Here is a 27,151-nt window from a genome sequence, read left to right on the forward strand (position 1 = left end):
TACGGGACACGTCCCCCGCCGCGCCGGGAGCGAACGCAAATTGCAGGTCAACCACGAAGGTGCACTACTCCGCGACTGAGGATGTCGAACGTGGGAGCTAACCGAAACGACGGTAGCGACGCTAGCAACGCGCGTGGCAGAGGGCCTGCGGACTCGAAGAAGCAGCGATACAGGACCTCCCTCGACGGCAGCCAAGCGGCGACTGACGACTCCCCGCCCCGCGCGGCCGCTTCGCCGCGCGAGAGGAGGAGGGGGGAAGGGGGAAAAGCGGCACGGAGGGTCGCGTGTCCACTGCGGGCCAGGCGCAGCCCCTGTACAAAGCTACACGATTCAAACAAAACACATAACTACCCTATTTGCATACATAATTACAAGTTCAGTTATTACAAATAATTATACAAAGATGTCCGTCCTTGAGCGGTCCAGAAGCGAAGTTAGGGCGCACGCGGGTGCGTCCCTAGCACGGAGCACTCACTGCACTGCACAGAGGGGTTAGGGGGAAATAGCCCCCCTCAGGTACCCGGCGGTGGGCAGAAACGGCCTCTAAGTCTATGAGGGCACGACGACTGTCGTCAGTACCACTTCCATCCACTTGGAAAAGTAGTCCAACAAGACCAAATAACTCTTCCCTCCAAAGTCACACAAATCAACACCAAATTTTTCACATGGTAGAGTTGGGACCTCTCTCTCCTATCTCTCTCTCTCCTCTCTCTCTCCTCTCTCTCTCTCTCTCTCTCTCTCTCTCTCTATATATATATATATATATATATATATACACACACACACACACACACACACACACACATATATATATATTATATATAAAAACCAGAGCGACTCGATTGATTTGTGCCGGACTACAAAATGTGCTGAACAATGGAATTCCGGATTAAACACCTTCCACTGTACGTATTACATTTGAACATCTCTTGCTTGAAGGTGGGAAGCAAATTCCAACCATCAGAGAAGTGTTTTATGAAAAAGAAAAAAGAAAAAAAAAGTTGCAGGAAATTTATTCAAGCAGCAACCAAGAGAGAGTTTTTATCAGCTAGGTTTCTTGTAAAAAAAAAAAAAGGTAACTACATACACAGATCAAACATAAGAAAGATACCATACCATTTAGGCCGTATGCTATTTCATCATTCAATCCAGTGTCCCCATCTATTGCTTTAAATGCAACAGTCTGAAAAACAAAATTATAAAATAATTACTCTGGTGGAAATAATGACATACAGATATAAAAATTTAAGTAAATTTGTACTAGAAAAAAAGTACATACATATTTCACAGGAAAGAATTGAAGATATGACAAATTGTAAACTGTAAATTCTAATAAATGTTTTTAAAAATTTTGAAGCACAAAGTTAAGGGATGTCATGAAGATAAGGGATGTAGCCATAAATTCTGTTTATTGTTTGAAGAGGGCTCTAAAAAATGAAAAAAATATGAACTTAGATATTGAAGCTCAATGACATTATGTCTTTTTTTCATATAAAAATGAGTTGAGAAATAGTTTGCAGATGATAATGTATAGGAGAATAAAAAGTTGTATTCTATAAAAGCATGCTCTACTATTAAACAACCAGTTAAGGCCATAAAAAAAAATAGAGTAAATTTAATAAAATACAATTGTTTTCTTCAATATAATGTAGAGTTGGATCAAAGTAAAGAGAATATAAAGAAGAGCAGACTAGCAGGGGATTAAATAGTATTTCTAAAAACAAATTTCTAAGTAATAATATAAATTTAAGAACTATAAACTCTTCTTAAAAAAATGTATAGTGAACTGGAAAAAAAAAAGAAAAAACAAAAAACAAAAGGACTATTTGGAAGGAAAAAAAAATACTGAAGCTTATAATGTGGTGTAAAACATGGACTACAACATTTCAGACTTGCAGACAGACAGAGAGACAGTGTTAGTCCCAATCAAAATGACACAGCATTGTCACATGCCAAGAATTTCTGTTTACAATGATAACCGAAATAGCACTTCCAAATTAACACGACAGAGAGCAATTATTCACCTATTTAATTCCAAGTGTTCTTCAATAACTATTGTCTTTGAAATTGTTTGTGGTTAGTTTCAACATGAAATTGGTGTTTATATTATTTTAAATCATGCAGAGAAACCTGTAGCATACCAATGCTCTCCACACATTTTACTGCACTTAAGTCATAGAATTAAAAAAAAAAAATTGTTAACTCTAACATTGAAAAATGTTCATACAAACAGCACTTAACTTGCTACTAAACTGCTTTTTAAAAATTTTTTTGTAGCATGCCAAATGGTGATTAAACTACAACCACTCCTTCTTCTTCTTCTTATTCTTCCATTATCTTAGGACCAACCAGTAGCAGATCCAGGAAGGGCGGGGGAAGTGCAGGGGCTGAAGGCCCCTACCCCCCCCCTCCACCACAAAAACCATCCATTTTGATAGGGCTAAGTTAAAAAAATTAATTCGTCATCAAAATAAGCAATAAACTAATAAAGAATTAATTTATACAAGTAACGCGAGATGAGTGCAGATATCATTTTTATGTCTTATTCACCTTATGTTTCTGTGGGAAAGCAAATTCTTTTATTTCCAGCCTGGACGTGTGTTATAACATTGTAGCATTATCTGTATTTCATGGTTGGCTGGGTTTATTTCAGGTGCGTGTCTACTCTCAGTAAAACCAATGATCAATTAAGCTTGGCCATTCAGTGCTGAAGTAAACGTATTCTAACTGACATGACCAAATAGAGCTTTTTATTGCAGCTGGCTGCCAATTACAAAGGGAACAATCACTAGCGTGCGCATACCTTATCACAGTCTAATGAGCGATAAAAAAAAATTTCTTCTGAAAAGTACATACCTCCTAATAATGAGAATGTACAAGATACTGCAAGGCTGGGAAAAAGTTAGTGGTGATGTTTTGGAGAAAAAATATATAAGTTTGGCAAAACACATTCTACAGCATTTATGACTGTTAACTTTTATGTTCTTTGAATGTTTCTTGCAAAGGGGAAAATTTATTTAAAACTTTTTATGGGCATACGCCATTGCTGGTTTTCAGTTTATGTCATACAGAAGCCATAAGAATAGGCAAGAAATATGAATACACAAACACACAGAAAGAAACAATCCAAAATCAGTCTGTTTGCACCTGATCATGGAAACAGATGTCAGTTCCCAAAACGTTTCAACCGTTTTGTCTTAGAAACCCTATTGTGTTTGTCTACATTGTCTTCGCTGTGTTTCCCAGAATATTTTTTTAGTTTCATCGCTGGGTTCGTCTGTGCATCGCTATTAGCTGTTGTGTTGTTCAGTCCTGTTTTGTATCAATTTTTGGTTTGTCTGTTTGTCGTTGCGTTGTCCAAGATTGTTGATCTTCCATTTTTTTTTCTGTTCTTATTACAACTTTCTCGTCATTGCAAGCCCAATGTGTTCATCTGTGCTGTATCTTCATTTTAAATTTGACATCGGTTGATTACACATACAGTTTAGAGGGAACTCAAGGTCAGTGAGAAAATTGTATGTCTGCCATCTTCAAAATGAATGAAGGAAATAATGAACAAAAATTAAATTATTATCTAATAATTGTAAAAAATCTGCACTCGTCTATAATTCTTATGGAATTTTTAATTCATAAAATAAAATATTCTTCCTAAGATTATGGTTTTAAGTACTTACCATATCTTTTCTGCTATGTTACGTTGTTAAAAAAAACACCCTTACAAGTTACATTTAAGTGTTGAATATTTAAAACTTACATGCTCTGTCTTTTCTTCTCCTTGGAACACCCCTGGACTTGTCACCCATTTTGGATTTCTTTGTCGTACATTGTCAACATATACGAGATATGTAAGGGTATCTGTAAACAACGTGTCCTGCAAGAAACAAACATCACATGAAACTCAGTATCATGAAGTATATTTAAAATATGAGATTATACAAAATAATTCTTTTGCGTTCTACCCCAAGATTCATGAACTTCATCAATTTGCCATTTACAAATTATGTACCTAACATAACATTGCATAATCACAAACTAAAATCAACCATACTATAACTGGACTAGTATGTTAGACTCTAAGGTGATATTTATATTTGATAATTGTGATTTATGCAGTATCAGGCATAATCATAAGAGTAATTTGGTTAGGTTAAGCTAATGTTTATTTTTTTCACTTATTATTGATATGAGCATTGAAACTCTAAATAAGTTTGGAAAGTGAGAATATTTCTGGCACTAGAATATCATTAGGAAATTTCGCATGTACACAGTGGCGCAGTTGTAACATTGTCTGGGGCCAAGATTTTTATTGTAAGTGGCATGCATTTTGAAGAGTTTGTTAGCAGGAAAACCCAGCACATTTGTGCGTGCCTGCACAGCATTGTGAAAGAATACCGAACATCATGGAACATTTGTTGTATTTGTTAATCTGAGGAAGCTGACCTTGGTTAAATACTTTCTTAGAGGGTAAGGCCTATTGCCATATAAAGTCATGTTTGTTGTGAATGGTTAGTTGGCCCAGGGGGCTGCCTCAATCTGTTTCACCCTTGTTAAAGAAGGCAGCTGCGTTGTCCAACCAGTTTTCGTTAGATTTTCGCCACGTACAGTTGCATCGTCGGCAACTTACAGAAAAAAAGCGAGATGAATAAACATGTAACAGGATAAGAATGCCTGTTGATCAGATCCAGGCCAAAGATGAAACATTTTTTCCTCCCTTTCTGACTTTATGTCAACTTATAAATCCATCACAGGCATCGGCAACGACCCAGTGCGAAATTAATCACCCACGAAGACGTTTCTCAGAAATACTTCATACTTGAGTTAAAATTTTATTGAAAGGTTTAATTAATGTATTTTTTTATATTTTATTCTCGCGATTGAGAGACAAGCAACAGTTGATATGTGTGGAAAATCATGAGGACTTGATATGTAAATTGGCTGCCCTGTTATTATTTGCTTGTTTTTGGTGAACAACAATAATAAAAGGCATAATTTAAAAAAAAACTTTTTTTTTCTTTAATGCAAACAATTACACATCCTAAATCTAGAGTGAAATCAAGATCAAAAAATTAAAAAAAAAAATCTGCTTTTATTCTAACTGCTATGTTCATTCTTTCTCCTAAGTATTTAATGAATGTGTCTGTAAGGTTGCCTAGCCGAACACACCAAAACATCTACAAAGTTAAATGTGATAATAAAGTGAAATAAAATCATAGATTAACACAATAACTTACATTTGCGACCAGCACCAAGGAGTGAATGGTAGTCAACTCGTAGTCCAGAGGTTTAATGACTTCCAACTGGTAAATCCATGTGTATGTGTCTGGATGACTGATACTCAGTACATCAAAGTATGAAGACACTTCACCCTAATAAACAACATAGTAGTAAGTAAAACAGCACTTTTATTACATTTATAAACAACAAATTAAAATCTTTACTAAATAAAACATAACCAGTACATAGAGAAAAATCTGTAACAGGTACATATATAAAAATATGGGTGACTCAAAAGATATAATACATCCATTACGTCTAAGAACATATAACTTTGTACGTACAATATTCAAAAGATAATTGTTGTGTATAGATAATGTTAGTTTTAAGTAGATTATTTATCTAGTCATAAACTGGTAGCAAGAATGTACATATGTGGCAACATTGTGAATGATCTTTGTGATGGTATGTTCGGATGGAAAACAATAATAAATGGTAACGACATATACCACGATAAATTGGAATTGGAACAATCATGAGCGTGGTTAGGGACAGAATAATATTACAGCACAGAATTTTGGTAAAAATGTGCTTTTCTTGTGCCATGTCTATTTTTGTGTAAAGTGTTCTCGGTTCAATAAATATTTTTAACAGAGAAACAACTAACTTGAAGATTCATTATAAAAAATTGATATTTAATTTTCCAAACAAATGCAATTTATTTACAGAAAAGAGCAAGATGATCTGTTTGATTTTAATACAAACTGATTTATTTCAATAATTTTTAGTAGTTATACAATATTTTTTTGTATTATTTGTAAATAGATTCAAACAAATCCTGATTCTCCACACACCTTGATCTAGACAGACCAACATATAGTTGCCCATGAGATCATTTTTTTTCTCAGATCAACAATATCATATTTGTATGTTTGACCCTGAAATTTGTTGACAGTGATTGCCAATGAAATTTTAACTTGTCATCACCTACAGTCTCGTGGCTGTTGCCCGGGGTGAACCTAGTGGGTTTTAGGTGTTGAACTGTTGAAATCCATCCGGGAGGGTGCCAGGCTAGCTTGCAAACTAACATCTGTTGTTGCGTGGGTCGTCGGCCCCAGCGTGGTCCAATAGACTCTCAGGCTGTTGGTTGGTATTGGGTAAAAAAAACTAACCATGAACCAGCATAGGTTACTGATCCCTGACTGGTTAGATTGCAAACTAGGAAATGAAAGCAAGCCGTTGAGGAACATAGTTTTTATTCACACATAGCATTGGCAAGAATTACATTGTTGGTACTGACAAATTTCACTTACACTGAAACCCTGATCACTTTATGTTAGTTATGACGTAAAAAAATCAGGCCTAACGGCAGTCCTGCTGGACAGGCGCTCTGCGATTGGAGGCAGACAATCCCATAAGTTTATTGTTTAAACTGCAACTCTATTGTGGCTACAAGATCCGTGAATCTACAGTAGAATCAACTAAAACCGTTTGTGAGTCCGGCAGACGTATGCGCGGTTTTCTTAATATACCCTCGAATCTGCCAACCCCGTACAAAGTGGTCATGTGGCGGAGTGAAGTTTAAGGCGGGCAGGAAAATGACCCAGGGACCCGTGGGGAGCTACTAAAAAAATGTTTCGGTTGTAAAATCATATTTACCCAGAATTATGAATCAGTGTTGCAAAGTTGAAGGCTCCCCACAGAATGGAGAGTCCGCCCCGGGCCGCGAACTGATTAAGACTACCGGAAAGGGGTAGCGCGTGGGAGTGAGACAGTGTCACCTTGCGCCAAAAACCACAAAAATAATAGTAAATTGAATGGGCAAAAAAATTACTCAGTATTCTGTGGCACATCCGCCTTAATGAAATATTGCTAATTTTATGTTACGTTTTGAGTCCTTATAATTACTTAAGTTTGTAATTGCATTTCACACAAGGGTTCAAGTTGATGACTGTACAGAGGGTTACTTATCAGCGTCATGGTCGCAGACCGGTGCGTGCGTTCCGCAGGCAGGGGACAGGGCTTCAGGCCTCACGAGAGGTAACACGTCAAACTGGAAATTGTAGTCGCTTGAATTGAAAAAGTAAGTTTGTAGGGAGCATGGGAAAGCGAAGAATGAGTGCCATTCGCCCAGCTGCTGGCCCTGTGAGGATGATGGTTTTAATTAAGTTGTTCCTGAGTGTTTTAACTTGCAATCTTGTCCCGTTGCACAGTTTTGGAGGGTGTAGGTTACGCATCAAAATAATTGGAATACCAACTTTTATTTTTGGCAGTGAGATGAAAGACCTCATGGGTGATGTTACTTAGTGATTCGATATTAAATTACATTCACAATGATAATGCATGGTGAGACTGGCTACAATAGCAATTGCAATAGCGAGTAGCATACTGCCAATGTTTAAAGTTTCAATACAATTTTTGTTTGCATTATTGCCAACATTTTATAACTACATTATGTCTGTAACTTTTTACTCAGTGTAAGCTTACAGAACTCTTGTTTTAGTTACAAATAATGCTACATCTTACGGAACCATAATTTTTTTTTGAACATCTACAATGAAACACAGTTTATGTCTATTTGCCTCCATGGAAAGATTAGTACAAATAAAAAAGTTAACAAAAATAAGTTAAATATAGTAAATAAACTCTCCATTTATATTTGCAATTCCATATATCATTAGTGTAACTTCATTTCTTTCTAATATGCATGTCTTTAAGATATAGGTACATATGTTAATGGCATATTTGTTCACTGTTATTTTTAAGTATTAATTATTAATTTTAATCATTAAAAAACAAAATTAAAAACAGCCTATGTTCATCTGAAATTCTTGAAATCGGTACTGTAGTGTTTGAGTTGACTTCAAACAAACTCACAATCTTTCTTTATAATATTAGTATAGAAGTATAGTTGGGGGCGCATCAGTGAATTAAACAGAAGCATGCTGATCCATGTGCTTCATTGATTGCTGTAATTGACAACAATTTCTGTAATGTAACAAATAAATAAAAAAATGATTTAAGGATACTTACATCCTCGTAAACTGTGATAGTTTCTGTATTCAGCTCACCATCTGCATCTGTCAGTTTGAAGAGGCATGTGACATCGCATTTATCTTTAATGCAGCTCTCCTGTATAACATTAAGTACAATAATGTATGTGATATATTAAGGACATATTGCATTGCATTACATTACATCTGTTAGTCATAAAAAAACCAAGACTGATATATAGGTAATATGTGATAGTACAAAAATAGAAAACAAGCCCAAGATTAGCTAGTGTCAAAAGGAAACTAGTAAACATTAGTGTGATTTTGGAGGAGACTGGATTAATTCAAAATAAAACCACACAAGACAACACAAGAAAAACTGAACAAAAGCACAGTACAAATGAAGAGACAAGACAATTAAGACAACAAAGAAGAACACTGTAAGCTTTAAACTGTGAAACAGTTGCAACATTTGCTGTATGCCTGATGATGGAAACAGATTCCAGTTCCCGAAACATCTAAGAGAACATACAGCAGTCAATTATTGCAGTGCATACTATGCTAATTGCTTACCGGTATCCGGCACGATGAGTTCAATGATCGGATTACTGGTGGATTATCATTAACGTTGATAACTTGAAGGTTTATTTGAGCATAATCTTTGTTGTTCTCTTTTAAGAATATAGAAAACCTGTACGTGTGATCGGAAGGTCCTTCTGGGTCCTCGTAATCCAGTTCCTTCGTTAAAATTACGTTGTTTGCATTTGAAATGTTTATGGCCAGCTGTGTCGCTCCATTTGTGGGACTGAGGTACGTAACCGTTCTCATGGAGTCCGTGCCTATGGGGAAAAAAATAAAATACATCACCTGAAAAGTGCAAAGTGTAGAACAATGAAAGACAACATTATTTCTGAGTACATATTGTATTCCTACCTATAAGTGTCTTCCCTATTTGAGTTGTCCAGTTATTTGTAAAACTTCTGACTACCAGGACAGTGGTTTAAATGTGTGTGGGGTATAGCACCAGCATGACATTTTGAAATTGTGGATGCATAATGATAAAAGTTGTTGATAAAATTAGGGTCTATGGATCCTTTCCTCTAGTGAAACGTTCCAATTTGAAATTTAGATTTTTTTTTTTTTACTTGTGAGTTTAAATATTGTAGTAGGACAATAAGGAAACTTAGGACTTTCAACATGGCAAACGCTGGAGACACCCACCAACTGCAGAGATCCTAGCGGCTTAGCCTGAAAAACACCCGCAAAATTCAAATTCCAAAGTATTACAATGGGTGATCACGTTATATGAAATCTTACTATCGTAGAGGAATGAATTTACACTCTATACATTTGTATTAAAAAATTCTTAATTGAAACAAGTTTTCACAATATACAAAAATACCTATACCTATTTACTTTAAGAACATGACAAATGACCTACCTTTAAACATTGCAACAAAAGGACACAGATTATACAACTTTTAACAATGAAACATACTTAACTTCATAACTGATTTTTTGTAATTCATTAATTTTGAAAAAAGATGCAATGAAAAATTTGAAATTTTCATTTCCTAAGATGGGTGCTTACCTTTTAAAAAAAAAAAAAACCTCCGAAAATGGTATTTTTGAGTACTACTTGTCCTGAAAAGCACGTTCAGTACTTTTAATGTTGTTAAATTACACCAATCAACCATTTGGAGTGATTTTAATTATTGTTGCTGCATGTATATGCAAAAATTTTAATAAATTTGTGCAAAATTCCAAGAATTTTTTTTTTGCATACTTCAAATTGAAGCTTTAAGAATACTGGTGTATGGGAGAGTTTGAAAAGTTTAACACAAACCTTCGATGCTGGCTTCCGCCAGAATTACCGGAGGCTGTTCGTTCTCTTCCAGTGACATAGTCTGTATTTTGAATGGCTGGCTGGTATAGCTAACATACAGCAAACTGTTATTTTGATTTGAAGGCTTTACAAAAGGTGGATCTTCAAAACCTAAAATCAAATAAAAAAATAACACAGTAAAAAATAGGGTAACTGTAGGGTTTAACGTTGCACGGCTGTGCAAAGAGGTTTAAGGCTATTTCTTACACATTAAGTTGGTCATTTCAGCTCCTTGTCCCTGTTTACTTTTGTTTGGGCTGAACAACTCATCGACAGTTAGGTTATTAGATGTAATAACAAACACAACACATACTACGAATAATGCTAAATAAGCTGGCCTTGGTCTATTGTAAGGAAACATCCCATATGTGCTTTTCCTGCTATTATTATTTAGAGAAACAATGGGAAAATGGTTTCAGGATGACCAGCCTGGAATTGTCCTCCAGACTGTGAGTCCAGTGTCTTACCACTACGCCCCCTATCTCCATCACAGCAACTTTCAATTGACCAAATCAAACAGAAATTAATCATTGAAGTGACGTAAAAATCTACGCTGTATTTCTCCATGGTTGGAGACTAGGTCTCAACATACAAATGACTACTGTTAGGAACAAATCTGCTTTGGGTCCTATTATGATAAATATATTACTTAAATAAAATACCCAGGTAAAAAATTAGGTGACATATGATTCCGGAATTACATATAGGTAAATAGTGTTTTTATATACAGAATTACTTTTCCTGTCTGCTGGTGGCCAAAATATCTGGTTGCTATGTAGTCATTTATAATGTAATTACAATAAGTTAATGTAAAAAATATAAATATGCACCTAACTCAGGGGCGCAACAACTAAATTTCCATAGGGGGGGCAATATACCTTTCTTATAAAGAATCATCGATCCCCCCTATTGAAGCGGGGGGTCCGGGGGTCCTCCCCCGGGAAAATTTGTATTTCAAGGTGGAAAATGGTGCTATTTAAGCAGTTTTATTATCTAAAAATTGATTACACAGCACTTTCTTTGCCCCCGTTTGCCCCCACTTCAAGGTTTCAGAGGGGGGGCAAAATACCCTTGCCCCCCCCCCCCCCCCCCTGTTGTTGCGCCCCTGACCCAACTACACTCTAAACAACAGACATGGAAACCTGAAACCAAGTATTTTTCACATTAAACCCACAAAATTATTACCTGAACACTTTTATTGAACAGGCATTTAAAATATAGTAACGCCCAGCTTTGCTGTTTAATTGAAAACTTTTTGCTGTTTCTATACAACAAATGACTATGTCCGTACTTCCAAAAAAAGAGAAGCTTAAGTTTTATATAAGTTACATATTTCATTAAATTTAAAATTATCGTATTTGAAAACATATCTAAACATAAAAAAAAAAAAATTGAAAATTAACCCATTATTTTTCTCTGCTGATCGATACAAACTGATATTTTAAAGGCTGTCTGACCCATATCTAGTTCCATGGGTGTATATCCTGGGGTGGCCGGACCCCCCTGGAATTAAGAAGCACTCACTTAGGAGGCACTTGCACCTGCAAAATCGTGACTGTGAAACTATGTTTTATGGAAAACTTTCTGTACATTTTATAATGGTCTGCATATTGTATTCATATAGTCCAACATACACACACTCTATCCAGTAATGATTTGTGTTGGTTGAAATCCATTTACAAAACTCTCGGGCAGCCCTAGATGCTAGATGTGAAACTGCATCCCAGCCTCCCTCACACAGGGGTGTGGCCAGTGAAGGCATCAGCGAGATTCAAGGGCTGCAGCACTGAATCTCCACTGAATCATGAGCACACACTGCTACGCTATAGGAGAGAGCACGTGGCCAGTGGGGCTTCACAGGATGGTGACTTCTCTGTTTGCAAGAAAAACGTGTTGCAATATCACACGGCCAAACAACCATCCCAATACACATAGTTAAGATTGGCGGTTGCAGCGTCACTATACCTACAGGCTATCTAACTGAACCTATAGGGTCGTTTCTCAAAATCCAGCATCATTAAAGTATATAACTATACTCAGGCCATGAAAATCCGGTATAAATCTTCAAATGCTATTTTGAGTGGGAATATGCAGTGTTGAATTATCTACTATTATTATTTTTTAACAGAAAAGCAGTAACTTTAAAAATATGTTGGGGGGTTGGTGGGGGGGGGGGGGGGTAAGTACCCCACAGGTCAGACCATGGCCCCCACAAGGGTGAGGCTGGGTGGACCCCTGGGTCCAGGGCCCGGGCCCAGCCCTGTTTAATTTTAAATGTTTAACTATTATAATTTTTTTACAAACTAGAAAAACCTATTGAGTATATTATAAATAAAGCTTAGTTTGGACTTATAAAATAGTAACCATAATTATACCCTGAACTTTCAGGTTAGATAACATTCTAAAAAGAGTATAAGAAAAAACCATGCAATTATAATGTAGCACGTGACTGTAAAATATGGGGGGGGGGGGGGGGGGTCTTTGATCCTGGGTCCAGGGCCCGTAATCAAATGTGGGGGCAATGGGTCAGACTCCACAGTCCATATCATCAAACGAATGTCATACCTGTAAATGGCTGTTGGTTCGTGTGTCATTTCAACTGTAATGCCTGTGATTTGATACCCAAAACTATACTTGCCTTCAAATCTCTAACAGGTTTACATGTACTTTAATTGAATCCTTATCCAGGTATATACACGCAACTCACTAAATTAAATAACCTAGTCATGTCAAGTTCCTACCGAATCATTCTCATGTTGCGAGTAGCTGTAGACGGCAATAATTTATCCGTTCACTAATGTTTATTCATTGTTACATTGTTACGTTTTTAATAATTTGGTATTTAAAAATACAAGTATAAATATAAGAACTAATGATTTTATACTTATAAATATGGAAGGTTCTTCCCCATCAGCGACTACTCAACTATGTCATAATATAATACAGTGATAGTAAACATTGATACGAAACTTAAGTTGACAAATGTAACTGTCTATAGCGCTTCGCGTGGGAAAAGTAAAACTAAGATAGCTTAGTGTATTAAAGGAAAATTAATAATATTATCATAACAACATTAGCAAGGGTTTACTTAATATTAACCTTTATTGTAGAACAACGTATAGGTATTTGTAAATTTTCTTAAAGCATAAAGTATTAAAGAACCGTTGTTAATCAGTTGTCAATAAATTGGCCTTTTTATTTAACTGTAAAACTATATTCTTCAGATGTGTTTAGGGCCGATATTATGACCTCCGGCTAAATTTTCAGGTTAGCTAGCCTCCAGGTAAGGCTAGCCTCCAGTTAACGAACGAGGGGTGTATTATGACCCAAACTTAGCCTGCGGTTGGCTAACCGGAACCTGACCAAGCGTGTGGTGTAATAATGGTTGTGTTGGTAATGAAATAAAACAGAATTTGGTAACTTTTGTTGCAAGACAGTTATTTTTTCTGGTAGAATGTTAGTCAGCTGTTTGTTTGTATTGTGATTCGGAATGTTTACAGCTGCAGTAAAGAAATATGCCGCGAACTTTATCTTGCAACAGATATAATTAAATTAACCAAAAATTACTTTGACGTCAAACCTGCTTTGTATTAAACCATAAAATTACAATTTACGATTCAAAACCGTGTGTTTTCAACTTTACTCTTGTATTGAAACACATGATTTTGTTAGGTTATATATTAAGCCAAAACTAACGAAGTAATTCTATACCAACAAATAAATAGGGATGACATTTTTGCTAGAGAACACTTATTTCTTTAATAAATTTATTTCATAATCAAATAATATAGACCCCGTTTCGGGAAAATACTTGTCGATTTTCATTTCACTGGTGTAGGTTTCATTTTTGTACTAATAGTTTCGTATCACATATCCAAATTAATCCGATCCTGATGGAATTAGTTTGTGGTATAGGATGCTTGCTGTTTTAATTTAGTAGGTCAAGAGATCCTAGATATATTCACTGGGGAAATAATTATTGTAAAATGTATACGAATGAAATATATTTTTACAAGACCTGACATAATTTGTTTGCATCGTGATATGTTAGGTATGTTGTGTTATGTACAGGATTTTTCAACATTCTAAATTAAAACAGCAAGTATAATGTAAAACAAGACCAACATATACAGGGTCATGCCGATAGGATCAAGGGATAAACTTGGATACGGTAAACAGAATAATTCCAGTGCTGTTTTCGTTTTGCACTTGCGTGGCAGGTAGATAATAAGTACCTAATGGTTTGTAAGATAGGGAAGGGATAATTGGGTAACATTTATTTTCACATTCAATTGTATTCATTGAATTAGAACCACGTCTGAAGTCGTATGAAGTGCATTTCATTCCCGGCATATGTCCACTGTATTACGAATAAAAATTCACAGATACAACTTCCACGAAAACACGCATTTTATAGGTAATAATAACCCTCGTTTTGCAATTTTAAAATTCACTTATTTACACATATTCTTAAGCAGGAACATTTAAGTTTATATACATAGCATACGTTTATGTACTTCGTGATCAATTAAAGTCAAATAATAATACACGACTCGACGAAAATAGAAAAGCGTTACTACACTTTCATGCCATGTAATTTTTAATAAAACTTTGACGAATACGGCGAAGCATTTTACATTTAGTAATAAATTATTCCATCGCATCCTGTAAATATTCAATAGAATTCCTCAAATAGTCATCATCACTATCAACAACTAACCTCGCCTGATACATCGCCATTTTATTTTCTGTTGCTTTTAGCCTCCGGTTAAGCAGCTAGCGGCCGGTTCATCCACCCGCTAGGTTAGCCGGAACTTTAGCTGGAAGGTAGACGTTAACAGGGAGTCATAAAACCGAAATAAGAGCTAGCCTGCGGTTAAATTTTAGCCGGAACTTTAGCCGGAGGTCATAAAACCGGCCCTTACATGCATTGAAAAAAAAAAGTTTTGGCCATTTTCACCCACTTATAAATATAGCCATAGTAAGAGAATAGGATTAGGTAATCCTTAAGGTCGAAACTCAAAAAATTGGTTTTCAACATCGTAATATCCACTTATGTTGGTAGAGATTAGGAAAGGATACAGATGGGGCATTGGCCGTCAGATATGACACTGTTTTTCCCCCATTTTTTTTTCTGATTTTCACATACCAATTAGGCAGATGTTTGTACATATCTGTATCGCTGTTCTTGCCTACTTTTATTAAAGACCGCAGTTAAGCTTTACGGAATATAATTTTACTATAATATTATTGGTTGATATGTTTATACATACAGAGGGCTCTCAGTTGATTTGCCATTTAGCGATGCTCGCATAGTTATAATCACATGACCAAATACAGCATGTCATGCTGAGATACGGCTCCAGGAGTATACATGTCACAAGATAAGCAGCTCCATAAACGAGAATCGTATGCAATAAAAGCGATTTCACGAGATACATAGTTGTTATAATTAAGTAACTAGCAACCTCCAATAGTGCAGCGTCCCTGATGGCTATAACGTCCAGGAGTATTTCTGCCGGGTCAACACCTGCTGTTTGCCGGCTATGTGGCGACATCACACACCGAGTATTCAGAGTCTCAACCATACTATGAACTAGCATACATGATCTGCTTTGATTTGCTAGTTGGCACCAGGCAATCAATCAAAATAATAACCTGTGGCAGAAGGCGGCTGATTGTCAGTGCCTGAAATTCAAAATTGGTATATTTCTAATGGTGTTTTTCATTACTCGATTGATTTATTTTCATACAATTAAAATATAATTTCGAGTGTTTTGTTTTAAAAAAGATAATTTCGGTAAAAACACTTCGACCACTATTTTGGCGTAACAGTGACTTTAGTAGATTCTATGGATGCCTCTAATTTCGACGCATTGTTTTGAGTATACTATATTATATTCTACCAAATTAAAAAAAAAAAGCGAATACTCACCATCACACTGCGCAATGAGTGTTATGCAACAATGGTCATACATTAAAAATGGTAGTTAAAAAAGTACATTAGAAACATAGTTTACTTTACCTGCAGTCGCGAAGGCAACGAGGCAGGTCACGACCAAGCACACCGATAAAACTTTAGCTGCCATGTCACCTGCGAACACAATAAATAACATCACAATAACTCACCCGAACATCAAGAGTAGGAACATGACGCCGCCCGTCGGTGTTCCCTCTGATCTCACAGGCCATTATGTGTCCTCAACACCTGATCAGGACGAGTGCAACGAACACGCCCGCGCGTGCCAAGAAGGGTGAGTTAGGGCAGTGCGCCGAACGGCGTGACACTAGTCACGGCCGGCTGTGTTATGCGACGCACCCAGCCAGGTGTGGCACTGCGCCATCCAAACATAGTGCACATGTAATTTTAAATGAGAGAAAAACTAAAACTTTTTATTTCCTTAAAAACTCTAACTAATTAATTCATGTTGATCCAGGTGATTTTGTGTTACAACGCTTGCCGTCACCATCTTCCCGCGCTCCGTAACTTTCTGCGCAGGGAGCGGAGTTAGTCGCAGTCAAGCACTCATCAGGGCCGGCAGCCCTGCGCACGTGGAGCCTTCACCTTCGCGCCAAAACCAGCATGTAGTGTTCAATAGGTAAAGTTTCTAAATCCGTTTTCATCCGTTCCACGGCCGGCCCTAGCCGACTGTGCGAGTTTTCGCGCGGTCCTGAACTAGTTGATTTTGGCTCACCCATGAGCATTTTTCGCATTCTACATAATTTCCCTTTGTAAGGGTACCACGCCGATGGACCCGCGCTTCACGCCTTAACAGAACTGCTAGGAGTTTGGACTTTGCCCATGCGGGGCTGCTCTATATCTAAACGCGTTCACCGACATTTTAACAACGACGGAGTTTCTGGGCTGTCTAGCAGCCGCGTGCGAGTTTTCCGTGGCATCGATACCGCCGCATCCACGCCCAGCACTCGTGCCCGCTACACCACAGCGAGGACGGAACTGTGGTAATTATTTTGAATCCAACCTGACCTCTACATTTTAACGGATTCATTTTGCTCCTCAGAGCACTTCCCGGTCGGGAGTAGTCATACAGTGGTAATCCTAGGGCTAGTTTCGGCTATCCGCCACACGTGGTGTCTGCCTGTGTCAAGGGCGTGCTAGTGCGGGAACGTCCACCACGTGCAGGGGCGTAGCCAGGGGGGGGGTTTAGGGGTTAACCCCCCCCCTTAGCACCAAATCTTTAATTAATTTCTTATTCATCACTCAAACAAATTTAATATTAAAATTAATAAAAATTTTACCATTACAATATTTAAATTTAAGTACTGAAAAGTACTAAAATAGCACTATTTTATACCTTAAAATCCAAATTTTCCCAGGGGAGGACCCCAGGATCCTCCGCTTTAATACGGGGGGGGGGGATGCTTCTAACACCCCCCATACACAAATCCTGGCTACGCCACTGACCACGTGTACATGTAACTTCTCAATTCTTTTGGGTAATTTACAATCAGTTTAATTATTTAGTCTTTTATCTCAGCTGCTCCGCCATCTGGCGAGCTCTTAACATTATTTCCCCGACACATCACACGCCGCCAACTCACGTACCACCAATCTCAGGATAGCCTGCAGTACCCAGGTTGGGTATTTCGCTGTTTCCAGAAGACGCTAACCAGTGCCGCCATTCGAGAGCTGCGTGCGCGGAGATGTAAAGGTAGACGATGATACGGCCAGTGGCGTGACTGCGCCATTTACCAGGTGATGTGTTAAAAAATTCAGTTGGATTCAAGTGTTTCCTTTTAATCGTTATGGCGTCCTGGGTGGCCTAAACAGCCCGGGGAGTCCTTTGTCGACGCATCCCTGCCTGCAGCCACGAGGCAAAGAACCCCGCCCTCGAGTTAAAATTCTAAATTCATTAATTCAGAAATCAGGCAGCAGGGACGGCATCAAACAAAATAGCAAGTTTTATTATAGTTATTGATTATGACAGAACCCTATGCTATTCTTTTACTTCAGTTAACAGGTCAAGTAAGCCAAACTAAAATTGTGAACTTAGATTGTTTGTTCAACTGCAAATCCTTGCGTAGTAGGATCGGTGTAATATTGTTACGATTTACCACGGGTTCGTAAAGGATAGCCCAATTAAAGATTTTATTACACTACACAGTTTTATTTATTGCCACTACTTATGTCACAAATAATCTTCTAAGATGGCAGATAATTAATTACGCTTAAAGAAATGTCTATACCCAGTCACTCATTCCACACACCTCGTTGGGCCGCACCTCTGGCGCAACTCTCGCCGCAGCACCCCTCGTGGATCTCCGCCGCGGGACTCCGTCGCCACACTCCGCCGCCGCCGACGCACTTGCCTTCGCCGAGGATCCGCTCGACGCCTCGCTCGCAACTTCGCTCGGGACTCCACCGCACCCGCGACACTATCACCCAGAAACTTCGCCGCGGGAAAACTCCCGACTCCACTCACTCACTCACTCCCTGCCCTGGAACCTTCGTCCAGGAACTTCACCACTCTATCGCCCGGAAACTACGCTGCGGGAAGGCTACCGCCTGAACACTCTCTCTCTGAACTCTACTAAACTCTCTCGAGGCCGCCATCCTCGTTTTATCTATCAGCCGCAATTTCCAGAACTTGCGAGCGCGGCCGGGGCCTGTCGCGTCATTCCGCGCCGACCCGGCGGCAGAAATCTCTCGAAACACGTGTCGGCGGCTCGCGTAACTCCATAGCTGTCAGGTTTCAGTTACGTGTCAAAGGCAGGGCGCCGTGCAGGGAGTGGTGGAAAGGAGGGGGGTAAGTGACAATCCTTGTTATCTTCCAGGCGCGCGCGGCGCACATCATGTTGCGGCAGCCGCCAGCCAACTCTGCACCTGCACGTGTCCCGACCTTGCTCTCGTTCGTAACAATATCTATACTTCCCAAAACTTGTTGTCCCGCCAATTCTTTTTTTAAATGTAGAGCTTTTGCAATAATAGAACTTACGATTATTAATTGATTCCGTTCGCGATTTCTGTACTGTTAGTGGTAATCTCCATCTAACTATAACCAAGTACATATGCTTCATCTAAACTAACTTGTCAGGTAATCGAAGACACTTATTACAATCGAAAAGTTGATATGCTATCTCTAAGTACCTGAGGTTGGCCAATAATCCTATCAAACATATTTTAGCCATTAATGTCGATCTTAATGAGAATAGGCCTATAATTTTCTTATAACTTTGAACATAAAAATTCAACCAAACCTATTGTGAACTGTCGTGATACTACGACCCTACTTGAGACTAAACTTTAATACCTATCACAACTGACATAAGTGAAGGATATCCGTTTTCTGTAGTAAAATTAAGTTGTACATTCAAAAAATAATAAATATGATGGATATATGAACAGATGGTCAAGTAAATGTCTGGGGTGATTACATACAGCAAATTTTACATGAACGCATTTACTATTAAATGTCACACATTAAATGCAACACGAGGTAAAATAAAACAATAGCAAAATGAGAGATTATGTTCTTGCACTATGAAGCATTTAATTTTTATTGTAGGACAAACATAATTTTAATATTACAAGCTAATGCTTTATTTAATATAGCAATCGTGTCGAAATCATTAAAATTATAACTGTATTAAAAATTGCTCTTTGTGCAACACAGACTTGATAATAAATTAGAAGTATCAGCTATAGAAGTATTTGTGGTGGCTGATTACTGCAATGAAATAACTAAAAAATGTTTATCAGTGTGGATGATAAGAGATCCCCTTCAACACTCACGGCAGCTCAGGGTTTTGTTTAAGCGCCGAGAATGTACACACTGGACAACTAGCACGTCTCTGAAACTGGCGGGATGGCGAGGTTTCACGGATGAAACTACGTACACACGGACGAATCTCAGGAACGCAGTCGACGACGTCTGCTGCTGATTCTCCGGGAAGCTGGAAGTATTGGGTTTGTTTTGGTCGAAGTCTCTTTTGACCTCTGAACTCTCGGGGCGCCCTGGAGCGTTTTTACTTGCCGGAAACTGTATGGCGGATGGCCGTTTCACTCGAGGGAGCGAGATGCTCTCAGGTCGCTCGGGTCACGCCCTCGATACTGATCCTCTCGGGGAAGGGTTGCGAGGGCAAGGTGCCTGCTGGTTGTTTCGGCGCGATCATCCACTTCTGTGTCGTTCGTAATGTTCCAGTGTTTTTGTGATTTTTAGGAAGATGAAATGATTATGTTCCCCGTCACCAGGGGCGCAACAACAGGAGGGGGGCAAGGGTATTTGCCCCCCCTCTGAAACCTAGAAGTGGGGGCAAACGTCGGGGCAAATAAAGTGCTGTGTAATCAATTTTTAGATAATAAAACTGCTTAAATAGCACCATTTTCCACCTTGAAATACAAATTTTTTCCCAGGGGAGGACCCCCGGACCACCCGCTTCAATAGGGGGGGATCGATGATTCTTTATAAAAAGGTATATTGCCCCCCGCCCTTTGGAAATTTAGTTGTTACGCCCCTGCCCGTCACAAATGACAATGATGATCGTTTATTTATATTTCATGATAATTTGAATAAAGCATTTTTGTTAACATGTGCTTATTTGATTTCTACCGGTTATACGGAGTATATTCGTATTGACGATCTTACGTTAGAACACATACAACATAATTGGATTAAACTTCCATCATTTGTGGCACGATATTAGGCATTTTACAAGCAGTTTCACCTTCAGACGAATCTTAATTCGCAATTGTATTTTTTTCAAGATGTCTGCTTTTGTGCCACGTAGAAAAAAGAACACAATAAAATAAACCTCAAGTCTTTCTCTTCTTCTTTATGTGAGTTACCAAATATTTTTGACCTAGGATCATTTGTTCCTGACTCTTATAACTCCTAGGGTGTAAAGAAGACGGCGAATCAAAAAAAAAAAACTTATTAGTATTGGCAAAAATCTCTACTCCGGGTCTTGAAAACCATACGAAGTCTTATCGACCGACGTATCGTAGTTACTCCCTGGCTCTGCACTAAGAAAAGTCAGAAAGCATGATTGCACTACGTTTGCATCTGAACAGAAAATATCGCGGTAGACAATTTTTTATTTTTTTTTTTTTTTTTTTTACTGCTGTGCTAGAGCCCAAAGGACTCGTAATGAAGACATCTTCATCGATGCGATGCTCTAATATTAAAGCTTAATTATTGTAAAAGTCTACGTTTTAAAATGGCTTTAAATCCAAGGAGAAGCAAAAGCTAAGAAAAATAGTTCAAATAAACCATTACTGCTTGGGATTTCTATATATGACGAAAATTAACTATTAAAAAGCTCTATTTTTACTGTAATGACTTAAAATGTAATGTCTGAAAAATAAAACCATTTCATTTAAAACAATGCTGCAAATATAAAGAATATTATGGGTTTCTTACATGCTATATGCTATAAATGCTTACATGGAATCATTATGAATAAGTAATGATGACAATGATACATATAAGCTTGTAAACAAGTCTTAATATTTGCACTATCTTTTTAATGTATTACAGTGTAATGAATAACCGAGAATCTGAATTCTTCTCATCTCCGGTTAGAGTTAAATTAATATTTTGGTTGATATGTGTGTACTTTAATGTGCACTATCTCATTGTAACAGAGTTTCTTTGTTCTCAAATTCTAGGTGATGCATAGATTCACTTTTGGGTTTGCCTAAGTCTGGCACAAAATTAGCAATTACTAGGCATGAATTATTATTATTATTATTATTTTACTAACTCCTTTATTACTTAAACTTTTACATAAGAACTTAATTAATTTGAGAATGATATTACGTAAGAATGTCACGAATATGCCTTATCACATGTAATATATATGTAAGAACTTTAAAATGAAAATAAAAACCTGAGTTCCTCTTCAAAACAATTCTTAAATCATCGTATACATCATTAACTTTAGAAATAGGTAGTAATATATTTTTCCAGTTTTTTGTTTATTTTTCGAAAACATTAAACATAAGACTAAAAAAAAACCTTTTAACATACCTATTCCTATTACATTAATTTTATCTATTCAGGGTGAGAAAATTGTTCCTGCTCTACAACTTTTGTTACATTTAAGGGGATACAAATTTCAATTTGCTAAATGCCACTTTGTTGCAGTGCCTACAGTGTTGTAGTATTCTCTACAACTTTTAACGTTTACATTATTTATTTAGTTAACAAACTCTGAGTCGTATAGTTAAATTGAAAGCTAAAGACTGTGAGAAATGAACATTTTGCTGATACAACAAGATAGACTTTTAAATATGTGAGGAACGTCGATGAAACAAATTATTTTCAGCTTCAGGCACAGTAAACTTATAATTACGCACATAATTTATAAATGGATGTAAAATTAAAAATGAACTGTTTTTTTATTACAAAATGAGCTAAGTTTATATTTAAAAAAAAAATCCTTTCGGAAAGCCTGGAGGCGTAGATAGATTTCGAAGTACGTACATATTTCTTCTGGAAATTTTTTAAAATTTCTACAAACTCCTGGAACATTTAGAGTACATAATGTACATAACAACCTATATGTTCGCCAATATTTTAAAAGATCGATTTAACATTTTCTTATATTCCATTGAGCGAAAGTATTTTGATTGATTTTAACTTAATGCATCCAGCATTGAATGCCTTAACGAATTTCATATTATGCCTACTAATGTAGTTATGCAATTATTTTTGACCTGAAAACACTATTTTTCATTCCTTGCACTAATACGTGGTCGTATAAATTTTTTGGACAAAGGTTTAAGGTAATATTAAGATTAGTTATAAATAAATTCGGACGAATTTGATACTAAAAGAGTTTTTTTTTTTTTTTAATTTCAACCCCTGTTTTTACGGTAATAGTTCGTTTCATCAAAAATTGTTCCAGCCAAAGGTTTTAGATAACGTTTAGGCGTCTTAAAATAATTTGTAATGGAAATGAAAGTTAAAGAAAAGTAATGATGTTTTGCTTTTCTACCCTTGTTATGCCCACCCCTTGCAGGATTAGTTTGTATTATTAAAAATAGTTTCAAAAAAAAGTTTTATATAAAAATTATGACATATTCAAACAATTTGAAAGGATTTGATAGTGTACCAATAAAGGGAGTTATGAATTTTTTTTCAAACCATCCCTTATTTTTTCAACTCACTGCTCCGAGTACATTGGTCAACTTGAACGTTTTTTCCCCCTATCTGTGTCTTTTGATACCATAGAAGAATGAACACTGTTGCTGTTTCCTGTTCCCGATTCAAAAGGTAAACAGAAAATAACGGACTTTTATTAGAGTTAGCTTTTGACTTACAGGATAAATGAATATTATTGACCTCCCACAAATTTCACAAGTTAACTAAATATTCAAAACTTAGCTGCGTACACATTTACAGCGCACGAAAATAGTAAACACCACCAATAAAAAGAACAATTATTTTGGCGCTCTATATTTACTGCGCTTTGGTGACTATTTTATTAATCAGTAGATTCGGACATTAGACATCGCAATTGTAGACAGGGTGGTTTTTCGTGTAACAGTGTGACGTCATTTATATTAGGGTAAGGATACGGACGGAGTATTGTAGACAGGCCTTAACAGACACATGGTCTCATTTTTTATTTTTTTTTTAATGTTTTGTAATTGGATTTGCGTCACATTGACAGTGGAGATCATCAGAGACGGAAACATACAACTAACACAATGCAGGGAAACTAGAAAAGGAATCGGCCATGGATATTTTGGGGAACCATAGGAAATTCGAAAACATGGTAGCTCAGTATTTCAGAAGTGGAAAGTCAGAGTTTTGAAACTGCACTTACTCGCGTGTGGTTGACAATTCTTCAGTGTTGTCAGTAGCTAAGGCCAGTAGCTACTGCGAACCATGTCCTCACGGAGTTACGATTAAGTTTTGCGACACACAGTGCGCTTCTGCTGCACATGGAGAACTCGAAAGACTTCACTTACGGCTGCGGAATTTTCACCAGGTCACCGCCTCGATGCCGCTTTCAACCTTACACTGGTTGTTCATAGCTTATAATGTGTGTTTTCTTTTTTTGGAATATCATGGGAATCTTCTCTCTGTGCGTCCGGTGCACCAGAGATAACATCTGCTATCTAGAACGCGTTAGCAAAAAAACACGAGCTTATCTAAAGTCGTATGAACGTTTTCACGAAGAGTTTTTTTATGTGGTGTTTAGTGATTCAGTTACTAAGGTGGTTTCCGAAAGTGGCTGTGCTCACCACGTCTGTACGTTTCGATACCTCTGTGAGAACCCTGTGTGACTCACCGAGTAGAGTGATAGATCATTATCTCTCTAATCCGAGGTTCACTTGTAGGACATACGAATAAGAGTCGCAATGTGTGTGAGTCTTTACCATCGTCGGTTTGTCCTTTGATGCAAGAACTTGAAGATGGAGGATACATAAGCTGACCATAGAGGATACATAAAATTACCATAGAGGACACATAACCTAACCACAGAGGACGCATAACATTTGCAAAGAGGACACATAACCTAGCCATATAGGACTCATAAGTTGACTATAGAGGACACATTTTCCGACTGGAACTTAATTTTTGTAATATGAGATAAGAAGAACGCTTGATCACTAACATTAGCACCAAACTTTATTGGCGCATGCATTATATAATTGGCAGATGCAGAAGCTCGTGAAGGAGGGAGCTTATGCTCAAAAACCAATGTTTTTCTAAATACTCCCTCCGCCCTTCTTCAAAACGTCTTGTGTCTGTTTTAAGTTGGGATCAGACGGGGTCAGCCCCTCAAGGGATACGCCACTCCGCTCTATAGTTTCTTATTCACATTATTCACCATAGGAATGGAAGCAGAGTGGTCTCCTACTTTGCGAACATGCTAAATTTCTTACTTCATTCCAGTCGTACAATCTATACTATTGACAAGCTTTATCTTATTTTATCGCCATCATGTCCACATATTTTCACTTCTTTATCTGTTAACATGAAAGTGATAACGTTTCTGTGCGTCCACTAAAGTAGATACCAGATAGGGTGAGTAAGGTATGCGTAGCTTAAGTGATTGTTTCGTAAGAAAATGGTGAACGTAAGTTCATTACTACATCTCGAGAAAATTGAAAAAATAAAACAAAAAAACTACAGTGGCTCCAATAACACAGCACATTCCATAATGGTTTTTGTTTTGTTTTCTGAATCATTCCTCTCGTTGACAAAACACTCACGCTCACAAAGAGAGGGTGTGTGTGTGTGAAAGTGTGAGCGGGGTCATCGAGAGAGACTAGAGACCGGGGTCAAATAATTGTGTCCAGCTGAAAATACAGACTGAGCATATCGTTGGGAAAATGAGGCGTTCCAATGTCCGACTCCGGGGGAACAGGATGTCTTCGGGGACGTCGCATAGCTGACGTGACTCGCTCTGGAGAACGACGGTTAGCGCCTCTGAACACGATCCCGTGGACATGGCGACTGAAGACGACGCGACGCCCAATTCATCGGTCGAATCGACGCGATGCGTGACTGTTGGCGAGCAGCAAACGAAAAGATGCAAAGCGTTCGTTTATTCTAAACTAACCCCGACTGATCGATTTTTGCAACGTTTGTGATCGACTTACGATATCTGTCTCACGTTGAAGTATAATTAGGCACGCGGTCAATGTCTCGCTATCATTTCAATTCAGTACGCTTAACGTAACTGTCCACCGTTGACGTTTCGCGTTAAAAGAACTGCCGTTCACCACGACGCAGTGCCAATTTTTTTTTTCTCGTCTTAAGGGTCACGCCTACTCGGGCACACATGCGGTGTGCAGAACTTCAGGAAAAAAAACACGCATGTTAGAGTGGTGTCTGTTTAAGGAAAGCATTTAAGTGTAGGTTGAAAGTGGATGAGTAGTTATGTTTTCGTTTTTCGTTTTTATATTGCATCTTTAGAAGACTGAAAATGGCTAAAAACAATATGTGTTTGCAGAATAATACCATTTAGGCATGAAACATCCATTACAGACTCTTGAAAGCACCCAAGGGTCTTACATTACACCTTTGTCTTCATTTCTCCGCCATATAATATTATGCTTACCGCTCAAGTCTCATAGCTGTCTTACGCACGACGAGAATACTGCGCGACAGATCAGAGGCGATCCCGCGCTATAAAGTCCAGCGAGCGTCGCACTTATCATCCCGTCTCACCAAAACAGATAAACTATGCGGGCCCCTTAAGCTATGATCGGTTCAGATCATTATAAAGCCTAACATTTTCAGACATTAGTGCAGTAACAAAACTTCACCTTCTAATTTTACCAACACATTCATTAGAACTAATATTAGAACTAAAGCTGGATCTCAAGTACTCTCCGATGTTTTAAATAGAAGGGTTTTCAACCTTTGGCTTGAAGTGTTTGTTCCTCTTCCTTGAAACTAGGTAGTGATATTCCTTACATCATGATGTGTTTAGCCCGGGTCACGCCGGGTACTTCCGATAGTATCATTATAATCCAGAGTTTTGTCTGTTTACGAAAACGGATGTTTTTCTTAGAAACTAAGCAACTGTAGCCCATGCCATGTTTTGCTAATATGACAATATAAATAAAGATTAACACAGAAATCCATAACTATTATATATATAAAAAGTCACAATACATATAATTAATTATATTCACACATTTGCTTATACACTAATAACTAGTTACAACTGGTCTTGAACATATTGCTGTAATTAATTTTACTCACCATGCAGCTCTTAATATTTTACCTTCCTTCAGTTTTCGGATAGAATTCAGTAACAGCTTTTCGATGCACAGTAACTGGTAATCCCAAGTAACACTACGTTACACCGGTAGATGTCTTCAAACTGTCACCCAAGCGCGAGAATTTCGCTTTTATCACTCATGTGCTTGATAACGATAACAGTGATTGATTATAGTTAGCAATTGTTCAACGATTTCTGTAAACAGCGTGGGTTAACTTACACAATGTTATTTCCTCCACTTTATTTGTCCTTTCACTAAATATCTTGAAATAATGTTCAGTAATTAAGAATAGAACAAATTAATTATTGGAGTTAAAGTAAACTCTTCCTAGATCACGCTACTGACACT

At 37.6% G+C, this 27,151-nt stretch overlaps 1 protein-coding gene across 3 annotated transcripts in view; it reads right to left on the reverse strand.

The window, feature by feature from the left end:
* The window catches only part of LOC134537738 (cadherin-23-like), an 84,847-nt gene extending 57,941 nt beyond the window's left edge, over window positions 1–26,906 (reverse strand). Inside the window, exons 1-8 of one of the 3 annotated variants that reach the window (XM_063378498.1) lie at window positions 26,784–26,906; window positions 16,118–16,186; window positions 10,054–10,203; window positions 8,781–9,046; window positions 8,248–8,346; window positions 5,232–5,366; window positions 3,755–3,871; window positions 1,117–1,183 (exon numbers count right to left, since the gene is read on the reverse strand). In XM_063378498.1, coding sequence (XP_063234568.1) covers window positions 1,117–1,183; window positions 3,755–3,871; window positions 5,232–5,366; window positions 8,248–8,346; window positions 8,781–9,046; window positions 10,054–10,203; window positions 16,118–16,181 — 898 coding nt within the window. In that variant the 5' untranslated portion in view covers window positions 16,182–16,186; window positions 26,784–26,906. Of the gene's footprint in view, window positions 1–1,116; window positions 1,184–3,754; window positions 3,872–5,231; window positions 5,367–8,247; window positions 8,347–8,780; window positions 9,047–10,053; window positions 10,204–12,833; window positions 12,853–14,812; window positions 14,990–16,117; window positions 16,187–26,783 lie in introns of those variants that run through there. The other 2 variants (XM_063378499.1, XM_063378500.1) reach the window with 2 other exon arrangements.
* Window positions 26,907–27,151: the final 245 nt, after the last annotated feature.

The sequence above is a fragment of the Bacillus rossius genome, chromosome 12 (genome assembly GCF_032445375.1).
Source record: "Bacillus rossius redtenbacheri isolate Brsri chromosome 12, Brsri_v3, whole genome shotgun sequence".
NCBI lineage: Eukaryota > Metazoa > Arthropoda > Insecta > Phasmatodea > Bacillidae > Bacillus > Bacillus rossius.